Source organism: Anastrepha obliqua, chromosome 3, assembly GCF_027943255.1.
Source record: "Anastrepha obliqua isolate idAnaObli1 chromosome 3, idAnaObli1_1.0, whole genome shotgun sequence".
NCBI lineage: Eukaryota > Metazoa > Arthropoda > Insecta > Diptera > Tephritidae > Anastrepha > Anastrepha obliqua.
The window spans coordinates 132328968-132353520 of NC_072894.1; the positions used below are offsets into that span (position 1 = coordinate 132328968).

The 24553-nt window shown below is 37.0% G+C and overlaps 1 protein-coding gene across 6 annotated transcripts; it reads right to left on the reverse strand.

Moving 5' to 3' along the window:
- Positions 1–42: 42 nt before the first annotated feature.
- LOC129242644 (uncharacterized) lies at positions 43–22652 on the reverse strand. 6 transcript variants are annotated; one of them, XR_008582202.1, is made up of 6 exons: positions 22549–22652; positions 16658–18223; positions 6206–9895; positions 5950–6097; positions 3437–4190; positions 918–1106 (listed from the first exon to the last, which is right to left on the reverse strand). XR_008582202.1 is itself a non-coding variant. In XM_054879405.1 (5 exons), the coding sequence occupies exons 2-5, from the start codon at positions 17271–17273 to the stop codon at positions 1019–1021; spliced, it is 4542 nt and encodes a 1513-aa protein (XP_054735380.1). In that variant the 5' UTR covers positions 17274–18223; positions 22549–22652; the 3' UTR covers positions 43–1018. The 6 variants fall into 6 exon arrangements, 5 of the variants coding, with proteins under 5 accessions (XP_054735380.1, XP_054735381.1, XP_054735383.1 ...); XM_054879405.1 differs by lacking the exon at positions 3437–4190 and having other exon boundaries at positions 43–1106; XM_054879406.1 differs by lacking the exon at positions 3437–4190 and having other exon boundaries at positions 43–1106; positions 22462–22589.
- Positions 22653–24553: the final 1901 nt, after the last annotated feature.

A 24553-nucleotide genomic window follows, 5' to 3' on the forward strand; every position in this document is an offset into this window, starting at 1 on the left:
CGCAAACACTCTGTACACATGAATTGGAAAACTTACTACAGATTCTTCATTTTTTAAACGCTTCATGTTTACATGTATTTTCGTTCATTTATTTTTAAAATACTAAAGCAACGACTTATAAAAATTATTATTACAGCGCTTTACAATAAAGTAAAAAATACATAGTTTATTTATTTATATTTATACTTGCATACATATGCAATACATTTAGACAATACATGCACATATCTGCGTAATACATATCGTATCTATGTGATAATTATATTTCAGTGTATTTAAAAACAAGTCGCTACTCATGCTCATTCATGACTATTTCTTGTATAATTATTTGTATATAATTAATAGCAGCGTAACTTAATATAAAACCAAAAATTTAGTCGAGTATTTTCATAGAGTTTCGCTTCATTCATTTTGCACACATCTTCTATACTTCGTTTTGGAAAAAAAATACATTGCATCGATATTTGCAACCTTCTGTAGGTTAGTTAATAATTTTTTTACTCGTTTGTGAGTTTAGGTTACTATCACGCATACCCACTCATCAAGTGTACGCTTTTAACAAAATAGTTGCGTATGTATGTGTATAATTTTAGATAATATATAATTATTATTTTTCATAGTATTATATATATATAATATGATAACTACAGTTACTCCATTTTCCCACGTTTCAATTCATTAACTCCATATATCGCAGTTTGCCAATACAGCAGCTCGCCAGACAATCTTAGTCGCTTCACATTTCACTCGTTTAGCTTTATCAATTCGCATAATTACCGTTTATAGTTCTTCTTCTTCTTCTTTTTTATTAAACAATATTTAATAATATTTTTTCTTTTTCATTTCTATTTTATAGTAGATTCTATATATCACTTTTCAAAGCTTTTTTGCGTATTTGTTCGTATTCAAACCGTCAAAATTTAGCTGCCGCTAGTTTGGTCGCCGGCTTTTCTCTTTTCCTTTTTTTTGATAAAATTAGCTCAAAGTTATTTTTTTACTGGAAATGTTTCAATTTTGCTTAGACGCACTCTTCTTCACCGTATTCGGTCCACTGTTCATCCAGCGATAGTTGTTGTTTGAATGGCGGCGGCGGCGTACGTGTTGCACTGTGGAATAAAGTCAAAAAACAATATTAGTGAAATGTGTAGATATGTTTCTGTGATTCCTCGAGATATTATTTTTGCAAATTGCAAATGCTTTCGAAAAAATGCAAATAAAATGCAGTAAAATGCAATTCAAAGTGAAAATAATAATAAGTTGTCTAATAATGCTTTTTGTTTTTGTTTTTTGAGTTAGTTCGAATTCTAAATATTATGTAGATGTTTTAGTATGTATGTGTGTGCTTTCATTTTTATACCCAATGCATAAAGGCATACCGATTATGAAAACTTTGTCTAATCAACGATTATTTGATTAAAAAAGACTAAAAATTCCTATGACAGCAAAACATGCAGAGTGAGAAGTCGTTAGCGGGTCGTGCCGATAACGTTGAACCGACTGTCGAATGTGGGAATGTCTCACTAGAGCTTAAATTTGCCATGTAAGCTTATAACAGTCCTACCATCCAACAAAAAATGTATTTTTGCCATATGTCATCCGCGGACCGTTTTATTGATACCGTCTCGTCATATTTGAGTAGAAGCTATATGTATATACATATATATTATATATATTTTTTTTCATATATATACTTTATTTTTTTGTTTTTGTTAATTTTTTTTTATTTTTATTTTATTTTATATACATATATATCAAATTAAGTTTAAAAAATTCAAAAAAATAACAATTTTTTTATTTTTTTATATTTTTTAAATTTTATTTTATATAAATATTATTATTTACTTTTTTTTGTTAATTTTTTTTTATTTTTATTTTATTTTATATACATATATATCAAATTAAATTTAAAAAATTCAAAAAATTAACAAAACACAGTAAATAAAATAAAAACATACTAAAAAAATCCAAAAAATTAAATAATGCAAAAAAAAATACTAAAAAGTGCCAAAAATAAATTAATACACAACAAGTAAAAGTAAATTTAAATTTTTTTTTTTTGTTCGATTTTTTTTTTTAGCAAATTAAAATAAATATATATACAAAACACAAATAAAAGCATTAAAATTAGAAATATTAAACACTAAATAAAATAAACAAAAATGTATTAAAAAATAAATAATTTAAAATTAAGAAACCAAAAAACAAATAAATTAAAATTAAGAAACAAATTTAACAAAACAAAACAAATGGTTTTTAAATAAAATAAAAAACAAAAATAAAACAAATTAAATAAAATAAAAAAATACTAAAAAGATGCAAAAAATAAAATATAATATAACAAGTAAATCAACAAAGTAAATAAAAAAACTAATACAAAAAATTGTTTTTTTTTTTAATTCCTTTTTTTCGCTTTTTTCTATATGCCGCAGTCTTTATATTACCTCTAAAACCGGGTGTAGAATATTAAACTCTATCAGCACTCTTCATCAAATAATCGGCCAAATGGGTTTTTTCTACTAAGGCAATTTACTTTCAAATAAATAAATTTAAAGTAAACGAATTAAAATAAAAAATTAGCGAAGATTTTACAAAATTATACCAAGTTGAATTCAGAACGCCTAAATATATGCACTGGGTATAAAAACTACTTTCCATTTTCCTTTTACAATTTAATATTTTTATGTTTTTATCTACATATGAAAATATGCAAAATGTGAAAAAACAAAGCTGGCAAATCAATGAAAGTGAATGAAATTAGAATTAAAAATGTGTTTGTTAGTCAAATGTGAACGTATGTATGTATAGGTGCATCGATTCATTTCAAAATTGTATGAGTTTTCTATTAGTAAATGTAATTTATGTTCAGTTTGATTAAAAGCGCGATTTTTCAAGCAGAGTTAATAAATTGTTTTATTAATATAGAAATTTTCAAAAAGTTACGACATTTTTCCAACAAACTTCTACAAGACAAACGACTAATAACGGTTAAAACGAACAAAGAAAGAAAATTAAGAAGGTACTAACTACATCAAATAAGTACGAATTGAGCGAGTGGATGAAGTACGCGCGGCCACAGCACAAAGCGCAGCAACTACTACGCTGGCACAGCAGGGAAGAGCGCGACACAGTGGCATTATTTTTATTATTTGGTTTTTTTTCTTTTGTTGTAATGAATTGCGAAATTGTAGTATGAAATTGGTTTTTCACAAAATTTTACTGCGAGCGTTAGTTAATGCAAATGACAACAATAAATGCAGCAACAACAAGAAATACAGCAAACAGTAAACGCTGAGAATAACGCTGACGCCGTTGACTGTGCGCTAAGCACTGACGCCTGACGCCACAGCAGCAACAATGCAACAATGCGACAATGCAAATTATTGCTAATGCAACATACAAAAGTGAACAACAACAATTAATGAGTGAAAGAACTAACTCATTTCGTTGCATTAATTTGTAGTCTTTGGATTGCTCGTTCAGTGACGTATACAACAGTTCGATTGGCAAGTATGTAACGCCTAAAAGTATGCATGCACGTTTATTGTGGCTGCGGCTGCTGCTTTCGTTGGCTGCCCTTTTCTTTCCACTTAATTTCATTCACGTTCTTAGTTTTCGAATTCGCTTTTTCGATCGTTTCGCTTACTTGTTAAATTATTAGTAGTTTTTATTTTTGTTTTAATGCTTTGCTTCATTTTCTTTTCGTATTGTCTCGTTTGTTTATTTTGCTGCTTCGCACTTAAAGATTTTTTTTTGTTTTTTTTTCGCATGGCTTTCCCGACGCCTTACTGCCGTGTTATACCCCGTGGGCTTGCTTCGTTTGCGTTTTGCTTTCATTGTATTCAAGACACACTGAGCTCCTTGCATTTAGCGCCTCACAATCAGTGGCTGACTAGTTTAATTAGCATTGCTAATTGGTAAATCAATAGGTATAACCAACCAGCGATAATCACACAGAGCGACTTCTGTTTAACGCGACGCCATTAACGCGCAAGGAGCAGGTGACTAATTATTTACTTATATTTTTTAATTTGCGCTCGGTGTTAATGCTGACGTAGTGGATGGACTTTATAGTGGTAACAATAGCAAATAGGAATATGAAATTTGTCACTTGTAGTAGTTACGCTTAGAGATCAGTTATAAGCAACCCTTCCGGTCATAATTGCCCACGGCGGTAGGGAGATCTGGATGGTCTGGAGGTAAAAGTCGTACATTGTGGTGTTGGTGGTAGTTCAAACGGTGGAAGTAGTGAGGTTGATTGGTGGTTTCGAAAACAAGTTTTTTTTTTAATTGTTTTGTTTCGTGGTGGTTGGTGAAGTAAATAAATTAGAAAAAATCATATCGTAAGTATAGTAGATAAATAAATAAAAGCAAAATAGTTGAATTACACTGCGTTAAGCGTTTGTAGTAAAAAATACGGCATAGAAAATTGTATAAAATTAAGTATCAATATAAGTTATAAAGTGTATGGAGGTAAATGAAATTCCGAAACCAAATTTAATTTCATGGGAGGCGGATTTTACAATTTCATATTTTGTTAAGAAATAGAACGCTGATTTAGAAAAAAGCAAACTGCAACCAATATGCACTTAATTTCAATGATATAAATGGATAGTGGCACTGGATTTAACAATCATTTCTGTTTAGCAATTTGTGTTAAATTTCCGTGGCCTTTAAGCAAACCTCGCCTCCTTAAGCCAAATTTAGCCACATCATAACAACAAAACTTCAACTCAATATGGATTTTATATGCAGATGAATTTTATATAATATATATAAATTTTTTTGCAGATTTTTATCATTCACCTGGTCTAAGCTAAATTATTATTTTATATTCAAATAAAAATTTCAATTAAGAGAAATTATAAAATATTATTTACATTTTGATATAGGCAAGTGACAGTTTTCAAATAGTTTTATAACAAATATTTCCTCATAATTTGAGCTCGTTTTTGCAGTACTACTTTTTGGCTTATAAAATTGTTTAACTATTGGTGCGTGTGTGTAATGTGTAAAAGTGTATTCAATTCTAAAGTGTAAAATATTAAATGCCCAGGCTTACAAAAAATCGGCTTTCGATATTTTATTTGTTTAACGCCATTTCTCATTTTTATATGCACATACACAAACATTTGGACTTTTGACAAAACAACTTAAGTCGACTTAGCATTTTTTAGATGTTAATGTAATATTTAAAGTATTAATACTTGATAATCTTAGTTAGGGAATTCATTTTAATAAAATTCTAATAAATAATCGAATTTCTCCGTTTTCATAGTTTATTGATCTGAAAGCAAATCTTAGCAAAGCCAGGTAAAGTGTTTTGTCAACAGTCCACTGATTTGTATGTTCAAATCATTCAAAATAAAAGGTTATACCTATGAGCAAGTTTTAGCAGAGCCGATTTTGAGATTTTTAATTTTTCCAAATTATTTTAGATACATTTTTCAATCGCTGTGCAGTAGTTTTGTGTGTGTTTTTAACGCATTTCTAGACTACTTTACTTTACTATGTATATACTACTTTTCTCAGTTCAATATTAATTTTTTATTTTATTTTTTTTTTTTTTTGTGTTAAATTATTTCCATTTACGCTTCTAATTGTGCTTATTTATTTATTTTAGTTTATTTTTTCCGTTACGCTATACCTGACGGCCGTGATACGACTAATACTCCAAACGTACATATTTACGCACACACGCATGTTGCTTCTACCTACAATAACTGCTAAGTATTATCATAAACGTACATTTATTATACAAAAAACACAATTCAATAAAAATTAATTGAAACTTTCAAATTAAAAATTACCTTAATAACCTGGCCTTAAGTACTCTAAATCTTGTGTCGACATAATACAACATACAACATATGGACTTTAGTATCGATACCTTTTGCTCATACAGTTAGCAATAAAAGTATAAACAAGAAAAATGCCATTTAACTGCCTTACCTCTCGCACGGCATTTCGCCTATATTCTTTGTGATCGCCATGCGTTTGGCTTCTTCCTTCTTGCGGCGATCTTCAGCTGCAGCCTTCATTGGATCGTACGTGGAACGTCGTTTCCACATGGCCATTTCTGCCTCCTTTTGTTTAGTGACTGTGAATGCATTGAAATTTAATTAAAAAGAAAGAAATGCCGCTCACGTTTCAAAAAAAAAAAAATGGAGAAATACATGCAAATGCAGTAAAGCGTAATGACACTCACCCGACTGGTCTCTACGCACCGCTGATGAGGCTCGACCAACACCAACACCACCACCACCACCACCGCCAAGCGTAGTGCCGCTCGTGGTCATGCACGAGGCCACCGAGCGTACACTGCGATTGCTGGTGCGTGTCGGATCCGCACGACTCAACCCCATCGATGAGCTACTCGGACTGCGCTTCATTACATCGCCCGCCAATGTTGACGTCTTTAATGTGCTTTTCGATTCGTTCTTGCGTAGAAAATTATTGCCCTGCACCGGCTTGTACTTTGAAATGTCCAAATACTTGGGTTGTACGCGTTGATTTGTCAGTTTCGTTGTCGATGGCACTGCGGCGGCGGTTTGCAGTAACTGCTTCTTTGCCGAGGCCAAAGAATTCGGTACCTGCGATGCTAAGCGACTGAGACTGGTGTCACGCGGCACTGATTGACGCGCCGTAGCGGCACCGCCGCCAGACCGTGGTGCACTACGTATGCCACGTCGTGGCAATTCAGGCGTGTTGGGGCATGCCATTACGCCACATGAACCACCTTGTTGCTGTTGCAACTTCGACACAGGCGCTGAAGATGGTTTGCTCGCACCGGAACTGACGCCGCCGCTTACGCGTTGCTTGCTACGCTCGATACGCATCAGTAGCGCCTTGTTGAGACGAGTATTCGACAGTGGTACAGCTGATGTATTCCCCACTTCCGCTTGCACATCGTCCTCGTGTTGATAGTAATGCTCATTGTCTTCCTCTTCCTCTTCGACTTCCTCAGCACCACTTGAATAATATTCTTCACCTATGTCATCCTCATCGTTGATGTAATATTGGAAATTTTCATCGTAGTCACCGATTGCTTGTCGGAAATTATTGCTGCTTGCCGATTTTTTGATGATGCTACTGTTGCTGCCCGCCACTGCCGCTGCGGACTGCCCATCGCCGCCGCCAACCAGCGAATAATTATGTCGTGCCGCCGGTGGTGTGTAGATATTCGAAAATTGTGGACGCGCCGCGCGCTGCGTTGTCACTATTTTCGCCGAAAACGAACTGGAACGACGCAATGGCGACTCCTGACCGCTTTGCCCAGCTTGCGCTTGTGCCTGCGCATTTGCCGCTGCCACTGCGGCCGCGCGACGTGCTGGTGAATTGCCAATATTGCCATCGAAGGAGTTCTTGCGCGCACGCATTTGCCTTGACAAGTATTCACCGCTGGTGAGCAACTTCAATTGCTGCTCATTGAAGCTGCTCGTCATCAGTTGCAAATTTTGTGCATTGCGGCCGTATGGATCATTCGCAGCGACGCGCCGATGCAGCGGCGAGTGATGGTAAGCGCTTCCGCTGGCCGCGGAGGTGGGCGAACCCAGACCATGCTGTGGACTACCGCAGTCGTCTGGCGGCGAGTACAGCGCTGAGGAATGGGCGTGCGAGCGTGCCGAGTGCGCACGTGGTGACGCTGAAGAATGTGTAGTTGGCGGCGATTTAAGCGAATTCTTACGAGACAATGATTGCTGCAAATTATTTATAGCAGCCGCTGTCTTCTGCAAATATATATCCGATTCTTCATCGCCTACGCCACCATGTAATAGCACATTCTGTAGCGGCGCACGCGTACGACTTGCACTGCGCGTCCGCCCAATTGAATGCAGTGGTGAGGGTATTTTCGAAGGACTCTTTGGTGGCTTGCAAATGCCCTCGGCCAGCTGACCGCTGCTGCTGTACGCGCCGCTCGACAACGTCGGATCGCTCGAATAGTCACACTCACCCGACAAACGGTAACGCTCGGCAAGACTGCGATTCAGCTTGGCAGCACTGATGCACTGCTTATTATTGTAAATGCTATCGTCGGTGAGCGAATCAGCAGCAGCTGTATCGGAAGCGCATGTGTAGCTGCGCGTCATCAACGCCGCTTGAGACGCGTCCGAATGTATACGCGTCTTTGACGTTTCTGAAGCGAGGCTGCGTGCGCGCGCATTACGTGCCCACTCCTGTATCCAATCGTTTTTCGTTTGCGCCGTCTTCAACACCGCTGCATCGGATAATTTATGATGTGGGGGTGTTTCCGGCGGCGACTCGATATAACTACGTGTTGCGGCAAATTTCGCCTGTGTGTTGTCCTTTTGATTTGTAAACAAATTCAAACGATACTCCGCCTTCTGATGATCAGTGAAGCCACCTCCAGAATAAGCGCTCGCTGTATTCGCCTTTAATTTCATCTCATTGCTCACATATTCCGACGAGTCGATTTGCGAGGTAGATAAGCCGGATTTTCGCGTTAGTCGCGGACGGGGATCGAGCGCTCCCTGCTTGGCCAATACGCCACTAGTTGTCACACTAGTGAAGCAGCCCAAATCACCATCATCTTCCGTTGGAGTTTTCTGCCCTATGTCACCATGGACCGGTACCGTGGACCTCGTCGCCGAAGCATTGCGCAACACACGTGACTTGATCTTTTCCAAATATGCACCTGCTGACTCATGCGAGCCCAATATAAGATCGCGCTCAGTGTAAGCGCGTGGCGATTGCGGCCCTTGATCCATTTCTGTATCGTGGTAGTAGTTCACCTCGAGAACATTGGAGCGACTATTAGCATGAACTGGTATCTTCGTGTTGCTCAGCTGAGGTCCCGCGTCGCTCACACTAGCGCTGAGCTGCAAATTCTTTGGACGCTGTTGTGCTTTCAATGCCTGTTTCGCGCTCTTGTCGATGTTCATGAGATCTTTTTGCTCCTCCGTATAGTTATCACCATCCAGGGTATAAGTGCCCGTTTCACTTATATTATCCGCCTCCAGGTTATAGTTTTTCAGTTCGGCAAGCGGTGGTTGAGCGCACAAGAAGTCAACCTTTTGCAGTGCCAATTGCATAGCAGTAGAACGCGGCGTAAATTGCGTGCGATTCGCTACCAGGTTGGCAGTACCTTTAGGCAGCTGCAGCGGCGGCGGCTTTTGCTTACTGACGTTTTTACGCGTTGGCGGCAGCGGCTTCTGTATAGCACTCGAACGTTCATTCGCGCGCGTTGCCGATGGCGTCTGCGCGATCGCATGCTGGTCGTGCCCTTGTAACTGTGACTCCTGTGTGCTGGAACGCGGCGACCAACTATGGCGCTTACTGGCGTCGCGTACACGAGACGTACTGCGATCGCGCACACGCAGCTTCACCTTCGGTGGTGCATCTCCAGCGCCACCACTATCGAATGAGTTATCAGCTACGCCGCCACTGTTGCGCCCATGACGTGCACTGGCGCTGGCATTGCCACTGAGCGGTGTGGCAGATATCGAGCTAGTCATTGTGGTTCCTTTGTTGGTAGCATCACCAGCTTCCAGCTTTGACATGGAGGCGCCACGCCGATGACGACTCTGAAAACGCTCCATCATGCTTTTGTAACGCGCTTTAGCAGCTTCCGGATCACAGCCACTATCATTGAAATTATCGATTGTAAAAGCATACGACTGCTTATTGGTTGTTGCTGTTGTCGTGGTATTAGTTGCATTCGAAGCTGATGAATCATCGTCGTGTGGCAACGATTCGCTATTGTCTGCACCGCCAGCGATCAACGCCGCCGTATTCATGTCCGACATAGTGGACGGCGTAATGCAACCACTGTCACTGCCGTTACCGTCCGCACTGAGTTTAATTTTGCCCAAATCGACAGTCGAACTATCGATGCTGCGGCCATGGCTTTCTATGCGTTCGCTTTTGCTTAACATATCTGCGAAAATGTAGAAATTGAGAGAAAAAACACAATTATTTGAAGCGCATATTACAATTATTAAGTGAAACGAAAATGAAAACGGAAAAAATAAATTAAATAAAATGAAAATGTGCGCAAGTTGTTGCGATTTGTGCAGCTTAGTGTGCCGAGGCAGCCGTCGCCGAGCAGCTGAGTGGCTGAGTAACAGAGCTGGTGGGTTAGCGGGTGAGGCAAAGTAAAGCAAGTGTAAAAATTTGTTCCATATGCTTTAGTGATTGTTTCTGATTGCTTTCAAGCAACGGTTGCACACGCATGTTGTTATTTTTATTGTAACACACTGGACAGGCAATTACGGCTGCTGTTATGACACAGTGGAGCAATAAGATAGGGCTGCCAATCGCATTAATTAATTCACCTCCATTTCACTTTCAAGGAAGGTTTGTTTTTTCTTTTCCATCTTCTTCTTGGTTTATAATTTTTACAGCGCGTCGACAACTCATTTGTCTATCTGCTCATCCAAGGTTCCCCAATTGATCAGCTACGCATAAATATTGTTTTTAATTTTTCAACCTTAACTTTTCCCATTTGCTCCACTGGCGCTGGAGTTTCATACTTTTTTACTCAGCTTCCAACTACGATCTGTTGCACAACAACGTCGCGTAGCCAATCTATGCACACGTCTATGCGGCAAGTGAAGGCCAGAGTTCGAACGAAACTTACACTTACATGATTTTTCTACCGAACTTTGCTCTACGCAAGCGCCGATGCTCTACTTTAACTCATCAATAAAAGAAAATGGCAACGGTGAATTTGTTTCAGCATTTTGCGTTGAAACTCTGCATTTCACTTTACCTTTTCACTTTTTAACGTGTTTCTCTTTTTGCTAATAATAGCAGCAAAGCCGTTGGCAGATAACATTTTCTTATTTACTATTACTACGCGCAATCTATAAAACCGTATAATAAACAACGCGAAAAGCCCACGCACATGCACACACATACATATATGTATACGTAAATAAATGTTTTTTATTTTACAAATATTGTATATGAATACAAGCACGCCAGAGGATAAGTACCAATCTTGGCGTTTTTGCGATTTGCGATCGGTGTTCTTGTTTAGAACGCAGCCACTTAAGTGGAATGCCAAGTAGCGGTAATTCTGTATACATTTTAATTAAGCAGCAGGGAAGAACCCACAACTATTCGCAAGTAAATAATAATAATAATATACATATGTATGTATGATACATCCAAACACATGTTCATATATGAGTATAAATCAAAGATTTCAGACAATCGATGCGATCGAAGTTAATACGTGGAAGATATACCAGCCGCTATTTGGCGGATCATTGGAAAAGCATTATTTTCAATAAGAAATTTACTTTAAAGCATAACAACAAATAACCGAACAAAATTTGTATTGAATGACGATCGTCAAAACGGCGAATCCACTACTCTTTTAGAAAACCGAGAGACGACCGTTGACTCGAAGTGTATCAGAAAACTAAATTAAATGCTTTAGGTCTACAAAAAATTGAACATAAAATTTGTTTTTTTTCATATAAGGAGATAAATTCATGACGCTTCAAAAATGACGTTTCAGCTGTGGCCAAACAACTGATAACTTTTTCTGTAAAGATAAGCGTCTGAAATATTTAAGGTGAGGTAGACAAGTTCATACAAAAAGTACGAAAAAATGAAAGTGCAAGCGCTAAACTGATTATTTGTGAACTACAAATTAATTCATAAAAAAGAACTCTTCGGGTTGAAGCACCACCGTAAACGCCGTAATCGGATAAAGTTTCCTGCCAAGTCTCGAGAGAAAAGAACACGTGAGGGAGCGGATAAATGTCAATATGAAGATTTCCATCACTCAAAAGTTATTCAAAACAAAATTGGATTGAATAGACTGCAATGTATGAATTTGTTCGATATGAACAAAACACGATGGTTTATTTCACAATTAAAAGAGCGCCGCACAGATAATAAACTTAGCTCCTGAGAATACTGCGTTAATGAAACCGCATGCTGTTGAAGAAATTAGAGAAAGATTATATGTATATATGTGCTTACATACATACATACATATATGTATATCTTGACACGCACGTAAAATATTCAAAAAGGGAAGTGAAATGATCGTGGGCTGCAAGCTAAAATATTATATTATTAAAAATATAGAATTCATATGCAGATGAGCGCACAGGTTGGTGGCAACCAAATATGGTTAAAGATGTTCTTTATATGTATTCGTAAATGATTCTTAAATTTTGTAAAAAAACAAAAAACATCAAAACAAAGGTAGGAAAGAATTAGTCATAAGTCAGGGTGCGACAAACCGCAGCCAGAAATGGCTGTCGGAAAATTACGTTAAATGTTGTTGTAGTAGATAAAATAAGATACAGATTAGCTCACCTGAAATACAAATATTGCCAAAAAAAAACCACACAGCCCTGCGCTATTGTGTTGAACAACTCTACTTTTCTGTAGGTGATTCATGGCTTAAGCACTTAGCGCATTGAAACCCATATACGCTGAAAGGCACACATACATACACATGCATGTAAAAGTGGAGGTAAGTAAACAGAAGTTACAAAAAGTAAACAGACAACGTGTAAATGGAGAAATTATAGGCAGTAAGAAACTTCTTGCCTCACGTTTTTACACGCATACGCAAAGTAAGTATTTTTTTCATAAATTTTGCATAAACACACATTTTTAGAAGACTCCAGGTGCTGAGTACATTTTCACTTAATTCAGGTCTATCGGTCAACGTATACCCAACCGCGCAATAGAACCAATAAAACTTGTATATACATACATACATATGTTGATGTAGAACACATACATACATATGTGCATACAGAGTTGCGATTTGCAAAGCGGTGAGTCAGTCAACCAGTCACTTACAAAACAACGTTTCAATTTGGTTTATTTCAAAACGCACAAAACTCCAACGACAATAGTATCAAAACGAAAAAAATAGTTTTATTAAAATAACAATGTATGGATATGGAAAAAGTGGGTAAACCAAATTAGATAATACGCGAATTTGAACGTAAATGTGTGTGCGTATGCGAATGTGCTGCCTGGAGCAAGCGTCAAGCTCGGCGTGAACACAATCTGAATGACAATTAACATTTTTAGCAAAAAGCAATGCAACCAGTCAGCGCACAGCCGCCACAAAGGCATAAGCCACAACAAGCGCAACAACAATGCAGTTAACAATGATCGCAAGCTTTAAATGTTGAAAATGCATGGAAATAAAAGCAAATAAAAGCAAATATGTACATACGAGTACGAGTAAGACGCTAATAAAAAACAAAAGTACGACTAATAAAAAAGCATTTTTACAAAATAAATTTGTTCGAGTGAATGATGTGAGACTGCCGCGCTGGTCGTAGTGAGTGTAATAACACTTATTCAGTGATTTTGTAATTTTACTTAATTATAGTTTTCAAGACGAAAAAATAGAGGTAAGCGGAGGGCTCAGATTACGAGAAGCAAATATGAAAAATTTTCTATTTTTAAAGAAATTTATACTCGAAGAAAAAACGGATAGAAACAAGCTGCCAGCCAAATCAAGTGTTTCATCAATAAATCTGCCTTTCAATAAAGCGATCGATACTTTTAACCAGGACCAACGTAATGGAACGCAGCATTTTCAACACAGTTATTGCTACTTCTAAAACCTGTTATTTTTCTTCCAACATAACTTTTTACATATGTGTATCATAATGCATCTGCTTATTTAATATTAAAATTTTATTATTGTTTCAGCATTGCCGAGCCTTTGGTAGACTTTGAAAACCTACAAATTAATTGGGATCGATCAGTAACTGAAACACCTGCATAGATTTTCGCCATATTTCAGGTTTACGCAATGTCAGGTGTAAGTCCATGAATCAATAATGTAAAGTTCGCTCAGTAAGCAGCATTCTCATTCCCTCCCTTAGCAAGACACTGGGTTTCTAACTCTAGAAATTTTGAGTAAAAGTGTAGAAAAAGTAAAATTTATATGTAAAACATTTCTTTTTCTAAATTGGGTGCCTATGAGCAGCAATGCGTTCGGGGATTTGTATCGGTATATCCAGGACCAAAACGACAAGGAAAGCATCCCGACATACCGCTAAAATGGCAATGCATGCATGAGGCAATGCATGCGGCGAAAGGTGAACTTGATAATCCGACGCCCGATGCATTTCATATATAGGTAATCTATATATATAAAAATGAATTGCTGTTCGTTAGTCTCGCTAAAACTCGAGAACGGCTGAACGGATTTATCTTATCTTGGTCTTGAATTATTCGTGGAGGTCTAGGGAAGGTTTAAAAGGTGAGAAAAATTCGAATAAAGATATAGGTCAAAACGTGGACCCGGGTAACCTTCGGACGTGTATGTACAATATGAGTATCAAATGGAAGCTGTTGGTGAATGCTTTAGTTCAGAGTATTTTTCATGCCGCTACGTGACTAGGGTCTCGAGGTAGAGACCAAAACATGGACCCTAGAATGTGTTTGTACAATATGGATATCAAATTGAAGCTGTTGGTGAATGCTTTAGTACAGAGTATTTTTCATGCCGCTCCGTGACTGGGGTCTCGAGATATAGGTCAAAACGTGGACCCGGGTAACCTTTGGTTGTGTATGTACAATATGGATATCAAATGAAAGCTGTTGATAAGTGCTTTAATACGGGGTAATTTTCATACCTATTGATGACTAGGGTCTCGAAATATATGCCAAAACGTGGACCCGCCGTGTCTTTAAACCGAATTAAACCAAACTTACACACATTGTTAAGGAGGTATTGAAGATGGTTTCCGTATAGTTTGGATACCTATTGGTAGATAGGGTCTCGAGATATAGGTCAAAACGTGGACCCGGGTAACCTTCGGATGTGTATGTACAATATGGGTATCAAATGGAAGCTGTTGGTGAATGCTTTAGTTCAGAGTATTTCCATCCGCTCCGTGACTAGGGTCTCGAGATAGAGACCAAAACGTGGACCCTAGAATGTGTTTGTACAATATGGATATCAAATAAAAGCTGTGGATAAGTGCTTTAATACGGGTTAATTTTCATACCTATTGATGACTAGGGTCTCGAAATATATGCCACAACGTGGACCCGCCGTGTCTTTGCACCGAATTACAACCACGGGTACAGCGTTCTTTTGATCCAGCCATAATGTCGCTTACTTTTTTAACGCTTGGGGCGGAACTGAACTGTCAAATTGACAGTGTGAGTTACAATGTGTCAATATTTCTTTCTGATTTGGATGCCATAAGGAAAAAACGTAAGTGCAATATGTAAAAATTGTTTGTGAATTTTTTTGGAGTGGATTTTGGAACAGTGAATAGCTTCTTACGAAATTTGAGAATTTAATGTGGAATCCGAATGAAATTATGTGTGAATGAAATTTTTTTCGTTTTTGTTTTTTGAAAAATATAAATGGATAATGGTTAAAAAAGCTCCAATGCTTAATAAAACATATAAATTGAAACGAAAAATTCATGGATGATCAGGAAAAAAGACGATTGTTTCTTAGTTATTCATATGCGTTGATTTGAAATTTAAAAACAATCTTCTTTTTTCCTGATTTTCAATTTATATTTTATATACAATATATTTTATATTTACTCAAAAACAAATAGAAAAACAAAAAATATTGTTTATGCCAAAGCGCTTGAATAAAGATTAAAGAAATAAATAATATGAAAACCATATCTTTTCTGTTCTAAACCATATCTATTCTATTTTAGTGTGCCCAGCGAAGTGGGCCGGGCTTGCTAGTATGAAATAAATATGATAAAACCGAGTCGCTTCGCCTAAGTGACACATCAATGGAGAATTTAAAAAACTTTCTTCCTGATGATGAGATGATTTTGAAGGAAGTCACGTTTATGAACAAGCTAGCATTTAACAAAGAGCTAAAATAGAGCGAAGAGTGGGATAGTATCCGCGAGGACGCGATAGAATACATTGCAGGCTTCAATATAAGAAATCTGGGACTGGCGGGACACGTCTCGAATAAGTCTACCTTAAAATGTGTGGCTGAAGTGTCCAGAGGATGCTGAGCAAAACCAAACACAAGCTACGCCGACAATCGGTTCTACGCTACCGTGACGATCCCGATTTACTACAGTACATATATGGGAAGTGCTTTTGCTGCTACATCAACAACAACTCGTTTTATTAAAAGGGATTTAATTTTTGCCCCTTTCTCAAATGCAATCTTTTTTAAGGGAGTGTCAAAAGCCGAATCAAGTGAGCAAACTTTTATCAATCTCAGTGTAAATCTTGATCAATCTACAACAATAACCAAAACAATGTTCTGTCAAAGTAAAACAGGTTTCATAAGGCAATTGGAGCTCTTAACCTAACGTCTTACTAAGAGGAAAGATATTGAACATTTAAGAGTGAATATACCTCAATGTCTAGGCCTTACATCTCGAGCTCAGGAAGCAACAAACAAGAAGTTGATATTTGCAGTGTAGATTATTAAATAAGTGGAGCCATGAGGATCTTATTTGGTACACAGCGTTCTGTATGCATCCTTAGCTATGTATACTTGGACCGGCGCTCATTTTAAAATTTAATTTAAATTTTATTTAAATTCGCACACAACAATTCAAAGCAGCGCGATTGACTACACTCGACTTGAATCGATGTACTGCTCTTCAATCCCATACCTCTACTCGCTTGCAGCCGCTGATCGACAAAGTCTATTCTTCAGTGTTTCTTTTTGCCTGTCAATAATTTTTTTACTCACCTTTTTCACTGCAAAGCGGTTTGCCAAAGCAAATTTTTGCATTTGAGTCATCAACTGCCACGGCGAGCCCAACTCCATAACCACCACTGCCAGCACCAACAATGTCTCTATCGCAATCGGTAGCGCTGGATGCCATTGCTTGCGAATTGCTAAGATAATGCGAGGATGAGCGGTTTTTTAACTGTTGCTGATACTGCCGCTGTTCAATGACATCATCAATCTTCTTCAGATTTTCCGGTGTTGTATCGGTCTTCTCGTGCCCGTCCGAAAACGAATCACAATCATAGTCAGTGCAACAATTGCTCGTTGGTGTATCTAACGCTTGCTGATCTTGCTGTGGCTGTTGTTGCTGCAGCGTTGTCTCGCCTAATTTGAGCGGCACATCACAGTCATACGTTGTTGGTGTTGTTGGACTTTCATATAATGAACGTTCAATAGTTGTGTGAAAGTTGCGCGTACCATCGACATTCTCCGCACCTGCGCTTGTATTCGCGACTGAAGCAGTTGACGGTTGGCTCGCTATTGTTGTGCTAGCGTTCGCCACATTTGCGTTTTCCATTGTTGCTGTTGTTGCTACTGTGGTGTTAGAATCATTTGCGGTAGCATATGATGTCATATCGTTGGTTAAATATTCATAGGCAAACACACAGAAACACACGCAGGAAATTTGCCTTTTTGTTTTTTGTTTTTAAATATTTTACTTTTTGGCAAGCTGAGAGAAAACGTGCAGGTATCTTGGTAAATACTACGTGCAGCACAGTGCTGAACAAATTTTCACGCTTACTTAAAATGTTATAATAAATAAATTAATTAACTAGGTGCGATACGCTTCCCTGTGTTTTCCTTGATTTATTTTACTAATATACTTGCTCTCTACTGACTCTTTCTGCAACGTTGGCTGCCTTGCTTCGTTCCTCCTTTGCTCTGTATATTCTACTTTGTGCGTACGTTCTTATCACTAGGAGTTACAACAACAAAATATAGGTGCTGCCTTTAGGATGCAAATATGTGTGTGTGCCAATGTGAAAGGTGGGTGGACGTGAATCTTGATGTCGCTGGGTGATGTATGACGATGCCTTTGTGGCTATTCGCTCGCTTATGGATTTGTAAGTGCGTTAGTTTGCGTGTGTGCTCGTGGGTGGTAGCTCTCCGTGTTTTATATAGTATTTATTTTGTTTTGCTCTGCTACAAGCAAATTTTTTGTTCCTACTGTCGCTGTTGTTGTCGGTGATATCACAAAGTTCGTTAGCTTTTCGCGCGTCAGGCTCGGAGATATTTTTTGCCAGACGAGTTCGCCGTGTATGAATTTTATTTGATTTACATTTCAAAAACGGCACGTTTAACGACAGCTGATGCCCCTTTTTCCTTCAGCAACTTTTTTGATACATTTTTAAAATACCCATACGACGACTTTTGAGGAATTGATTGGAGTACTGCGGGAGAGCTTTGCGAACATTGGATGTCGTGCAGTGCAGTTGAGTGATGTTGGACTGTTTTTTGGTGCTATCCGGTTCGGTAAGTTCTCGGGTTAGTTGATCGGTTGGTTGATTAGCCACAAATCAGCAACTGTATAGAAAATATAGAAAAATTAATTAAACTATACAAACAAAAATAAAACAAACAACACAATTACAAGGCAGGCGCGTATGTTCTCGTTTATCGCTTGAGTTTCGTGTGTGCCCAATTTACTACAAACATATGTATGTACATACACACATGTGTACTACATACATACATATATGGATACACCAATGTTTAGTTTCCAATTTTAGCAATTTTTCACACAAAACACTTCTCAAAAACTATTGGCGTTCAATGAAAATAGAAAGCCGAATTTATATTGAAAAAATTTCAAGGTTTTCTTTTCCCGCACTGGGCACTTCAACATATCGTACGGAGATTTCGGTGTTTTCGATTTTGTTCAAGTACCTTTTACACTTGTGCACAATATTATTTTTATTGGGCTTTTTGGAACGTCCCTGCAAGCACGAGTGCGTCAATGGCATTGAAAAACCAAAAACAAGACGCAAATGTGTAAAAAAAAAACAATTACAGCTACCGCAACTTTAGTGTCAGCTGTGTCAGATGCTTCTACGTCCACTTTGCCCGTCCACATGCATAAACGTTCAACGACGAAGGGCGACAATTCACTGCCTCGGTCTATTTGTGTTACACAAATCTCTAACAAATAGCAACAACATAAAATTTCGAAACTTCATCGGTCTGTGTGCTGCAAAGATTGTAGCCACTTTTTCTTTTCACCTTTTGTTTTTGGTTTTTGGTATTCAGATTTTTGCATCACGGTTTACAGTTTTATTATTTTAATTTTATTCCACTGATCAAGCTAATGAATCGATTCTAAAAGCTATTCTTGTCTCTATTACTTCTTAATTCCGCGAAATTTTACATTTTTTTCTTCAGTGTTGAGTGTCAAACTCTTGTTTTTTTTATTTAATAGTAGTTTGCGGTAAATATGCGAAAACTATCCGTGCACTTGGATTTTTTGATGTATAATCGTCTCTATTAGCAAAAGCACTGAATCCAATTTGGATACATTAGCAATACACTAGTGGCCGTAACCACTTCAAATGTTTTGGCCAAGAGAGTGCCAACAATAAGGCACTGAATGTTAGTAATTAAGAGAGTAGTATTGATGTAGCGATGCATGTTAGACAAAGTAATCGGTTTCATGGAACAACTCAGTCGTTGAGTACATAGTATTGACTAACTACAAAGAACTCTAGCCATCTCTGTTTTTCTGCCTCAGGCTATTCTCTATTTTCCTTAATTACTTTGCGATATATGCTTACGTATATAGGTATGTGCTGCTTGGGTTACGGATTTATCAATCAGGATTTTACTCAAGCTGCCTATTTTGCCTAATGCAATCCAATATATTTTTGTTGAATTAATCTCTGATATATTCCAAATTCTTGAATTTTATCCTACATTATTCAAAAGCTTTCCTGATTATGTTTATGGTGCGTTTACCTGACTGCTTTAAGATATTCATATGTATGCGTAGGATCTTGGTAATTACTCCCGACTGTCGTGGGAACGTTCGGGTCGGGTATAGTGTAATGCCGCATGAGCAAATGTAAGCAGAGTATAATGAAAGGAAAATCGACTTGTTTAGTAATACAAGCTCCAGAAAGTATGTTCGGCACCTATCCAACATGGAAAATGATCAAATATGGCAGCGCTGAAGTATGGTGTGCGGTAGCGTAGCCTTTCATATAGCGGAGTAGCCCAATTTATTTTATTGACAGGCATCATGGATCAAAGATCATATGTGAAAATATCAGATGGAACCTACGGCCGCCGTAACCTAATGGGTTGGGGCGTGACTACCATTCGGAAACCAAAGAGAACGTTCAAATCTCGGTGAAACACCAAAATGAAGAAAAAGTTGTTTTGTAATAGCGGTCGTCTCTTGGCAGGCATGGCAAGCCTCCGAGAATATTTCTGCCATGAAAAGCTCCTTATAAAAAAATATCTGCCGTTCGGAGTCAGCTTAAAATTGTAGGTCCTTCTATTTGTGGAAAAACATCAAGACGCTCGCCACAAATAGGAAGAGAAGCTCGGGCAAACACCCAAAAAGGGTGTACGCGCCAATTAAACATATATATTAAAGTGGTGCACAAGTCGATATATATGTGCTTTCAAGTCATTTGCTAAATTCACACAACAATGCAGTGTTTTGTTCTCAACTAACAGTAACAGGCAATAGCAGCTAGAGAGAAAACCAAATCATGCTTTTGTATGACTTGTTTCTCTCTCAGCATTATCACAACACACATATTTCGGCAAGATAGCAAGAAAAGCAATGACACTGAAAGGCAATGAAAAACAATTCAATTCAAACAAGTGAATTGTGTCAAATGTGGATTATTTACTTACATGAATTCCTGATATTTTAAAATCAAATAGGCAGTTAATGTTTGGTATGATGGTTTTGTAGAATAAAAATTAAATTCTGATTAATATTTGAATGTAACTTACACTTTGCCGCTAATATACACTACGTACATACATACATATGAGACCAATTCACACATTGTACTTGATGTCTTTCGGCAAAGCTTGTATGAGAATGTTTTTCTACCATTGCCATGCAAGCATATAAGCAGCGTCGTGCAATTCGTGCACTGTCGATAGAGCCGAAGTAGTATTGCTTGTTGAAGACAGTTTTTCTTCGTTGCTGTTCAAGTTGTGTGCCTACATTGCTTTTTGTCTTCACAAACAGTGTCACATGCAATGTGTGACTTGTTGCTTTGTAATAAGCAAGTCATTTGTGCACCACTTTAATATATATAATAGAACCTATCCCACTGAAATGGGTATATCAATAGGATAATGATACACAACAAGCCGCAAAGCCGCAAAAGAGTGGTTGAAGGTCCACGGAGTTCATGTTATGCGTCGGCCTGCTAAGTCTATCGGCTTCAACCCTATAAAATGTAAACCGACATCAAAAAAAAGTGTTGCCGAACGGAAACCAACCAATTCAAGAGAATTCTATTGAAGGTAACAAAAGAGACATGGAAAGGAATCCCATTTAATCCGATCAGAATTTCATAGATAAACCGAGGGTATTCTACGAAATATTAACAGCTTTTTCGTTTTATAAAGCTTTTAAGACATTTTATGCTAACAGTTAAAAATAATCCTGAATTATGGAAATTAATCCTGTTTTTATGCCGAACTAATTTTTTTTTTTACGAAAAAATTGGTGCAACTTATGTATGCGACTTATTTTAACTGCACATATGACTTTTTTCAAACCTATGGATTTTAAATAACTTCTATAGCGAAGCCAGAGTTGGACTAATGAGAGTTATATTTTTGATTTTTTTAGGAAAAAATTTTACAAATTTGCAAGCATCCTGGCAACACTAACTTTTCGCTAAATTACACAATTCTAACAATCAATTTTTTAAAAACAATGCGTGCAGCATTATACATACTTAATATTCCCCGAATGGTCTTCAAAACCGCTTAATTCCGAAAGTAACGAGTAGTTACCTGAGAGTCTATTAGTTCACTAAAATTCCATCACCAAATTGAGCCACTTTGGCTCTCCCAAACACATTTTCTCATTTTAGCCATTTTCAATCAGAGCGAGGAAGTCCAACAAATTTGCCGTCGCCTTCAGCTAATTACCAAATTGACAATTACATATGTTGCGATGAATGAGGGTAAAAAAAATGAATGGATGTGGAAACAAAACGTAGCAACCATTTACTACTTTCCACCGTGATTGCACATAATGAACCGTTTTTTCTTTTTTGACAAAGTATTGCACTTTATTATAGAACAGCAGAACGCTTGAACAGGTGGGTGCCATTTTTGAAGAACGTAGGTTTTAGCGCATTGACTGCAGGTGCATTTTACACACCAGTGAGCACTTAAAACGGAAGTCAATTTGCGGTCACACCCTGACGAACAGTAAGGCCAATTCTGCTCTCCTCCGAATAGAATTTATTTACGAACGGCACATAACTATAAAGGCGCACAGAACTTATTAGTTTTCTCAATTTGAAGGCATTCAGTGTCGATTAGGCCAAAGTTTTGTATAAAATTTGGTGTATACTTGGCCAGTAAAATGTTAATAGTTTGGCCATTCTTTGTACAGAATTCACTTTTCACAGTAACAACAAACAAAACACGTTCTCGGGCGCTTATTCGGCGCTCTGCCTTTCCGACGGGTGATGTATTGGCATTTTGCCTGCGAGCATCCAAATTTTCTTGACTTTTTCACTCAAATTTCGACATGCACTTTTCCTGCGTTTATTTATACTCACGTAAACAAAAAGTTTGTTTGCATATCAATGCAAATTTTTTGCATATTTTTGTTGATTATTTATGAAATATTAACACAAAAAACCTACCGTGAGGTAAACGAATGTTGCTTATCGTTGTTCACAAAAAACTTTTCACTCTTCCAATTCTTATACTCATCTGACATTTCAAAGAGAGTGGAGAGTGTGTGGAGTGTGTCATTCGCGTATCTAATGCGCAGGGCTGCATGTGAATCAGGTAAAAGAGATTTTATTTTAAACAAACCAAGGTACACAGCCAACAGAATATTAAAAGGGAAAAAATTTAATTTTTATTTTTTAGGAACAAGATCATATTAATGTGTCAATGTAACATACAACATACTTACATACACAAGTGTTATATGTACATACTTAGCATAGTAACAAAATTCTTGATATCATTAGTAAAACCGCTGTTATTTATTCAGCGAAGATTCTGTGAAAATGTTGAAAAAGTATGCTTTAGAAATTAAAGAAGGTAAAACAAAAAATTATTTGAACCTGACGTGATTCGAGAACGCAACCTTCTGACCTGGAGCCAGACGCGCCACGGAGTCTTGTATATATTTATAAGCACTGTATGCCTACGTATATATGATATTTAATTATATTAGAGGATTTGTTTATGCACCTCAATGAAATGGTACAAGTTAAGATATATTTCCTTTGCTATTCTTATCTTAAGCCCCAACTTTAATTTTTCTTGAATCTAACGTTTTGAGATATTGTGTATTTTCGTCACTGTTATCACTTGAAGTAACCAATATTCTATATCATTCTTTTTGTAATTCATCGCAATTCGGAATAGATGCATAGTTAATTATAATCACTTTTAATGCAGATAAGATATGCAATTCAAAGGTGTTTATTCGCATTTTTCTTGAGAGATAAGAACAGTGAATTGATAAGCGAATTTTGTGGGTTAATCGATGATGTGAAAAAATTACGTAAATGATTTGAAAAATGTATTACACCTGCGCCCACTTTTAGACATGTACATTATAACTTTATATAAATAAAAATAGTCAAGAAAAAATGAATATACTATATATTAATGAAACTTGGTGATATTACTATGTTCAAGGTAGGTTGATATTGAATATATTATGGTCATTTTCAAAAAAGAAAAAACAAAGCAAATTTACCCACATTTAGTACAAAAATGAACCCAAAACAAAATAAAAAACAAACGGCGCAACTAAAATTAAAAACAATGTGCGAGATACATGCACTCAATAGCGATCAAACTTGGTAGACTTGTTCCTCGCCGTCTTATTTAGATCCTACTTGAATATTAGTGAGATCACAAAAAACCACACCAACTTTTTATATGATAAGACTACATTTCCGTCCGTCCATCTGATGTTACAAGCTATAGCTCTTATTGTGTTCGTGTTTATTTAATTCCAAATGTAATATAATATAATATTAAAAGAAGGACCAGTCCGGTGTGAACCGAATTTACCACTTCCTTAATCGATTTCTTTTATTTTTATATTTCTTATATGTACTCTTATACATGTAGCAGATCCTTGTTTCTGTAACTGTTGAAAATAAAGAAAACAAGCATCATATTAAATGCGAATAAGTTATAGAATAAGAAATCCAATGCATGCTGTGCATGCTGTAATGCATCTATCAGCTGGCTTTATTAATTTCACACAGCTGAGTTCAGCTGACTTTTTTTACACAGAGTGCCCAAGAGTGACAATAGAGTTGAGTGTTCAAGTAAACATCTTTGGAATATAACTCGTTAAAAAAAAAATACCAGTCTAACGGTTAGACTTGATAGAAGTGAAACCTTCCGTAAAACAAACTGAGAGGGAATAAGACGAAAGCAGCATTAGGAGCGGGATAATTATAGGTTCATTATAATATTGCTATAAAGTTCATATTTTATTTTCTTCATTTTATCATAATTCATCCTCAATGTTTTCAATTTCAACAAATGATACGAGTGGCTTATGATAGATAAAATATGATACAAATCTTTGGTTTCGATGTTGTCAAAAAAACTACCCAAACGGACCGAAGAAACAGACTTACAAATTTCTTCCATTTTCGTCTACTTGTA

Bases quoted from the DNA above. Each gene is read 5' to 3' on its own strand.
- LOC129242644 (XM_054879405.1), bottom strand. From the start codon at position 17,273: ATGACATCATATGCTACCGCAAATGATTCTAACACCACAGTAGCAACA. The intron at 9,896-16,657 runs GTGAGTAAAAAA...ACATTTTCGCAG, and splicing joins ACCGCTTTGCAGTGAAAAAG to ATATGTTAAGCAAAAGCGAA. The intron at 6,098-6,205 runs GTGAGTGTCATT...ATGCATTCACAG, and splicing joins GGTGCGTAGAGACCAGTCGG to TCACTAAACAAAAGGAGGCA.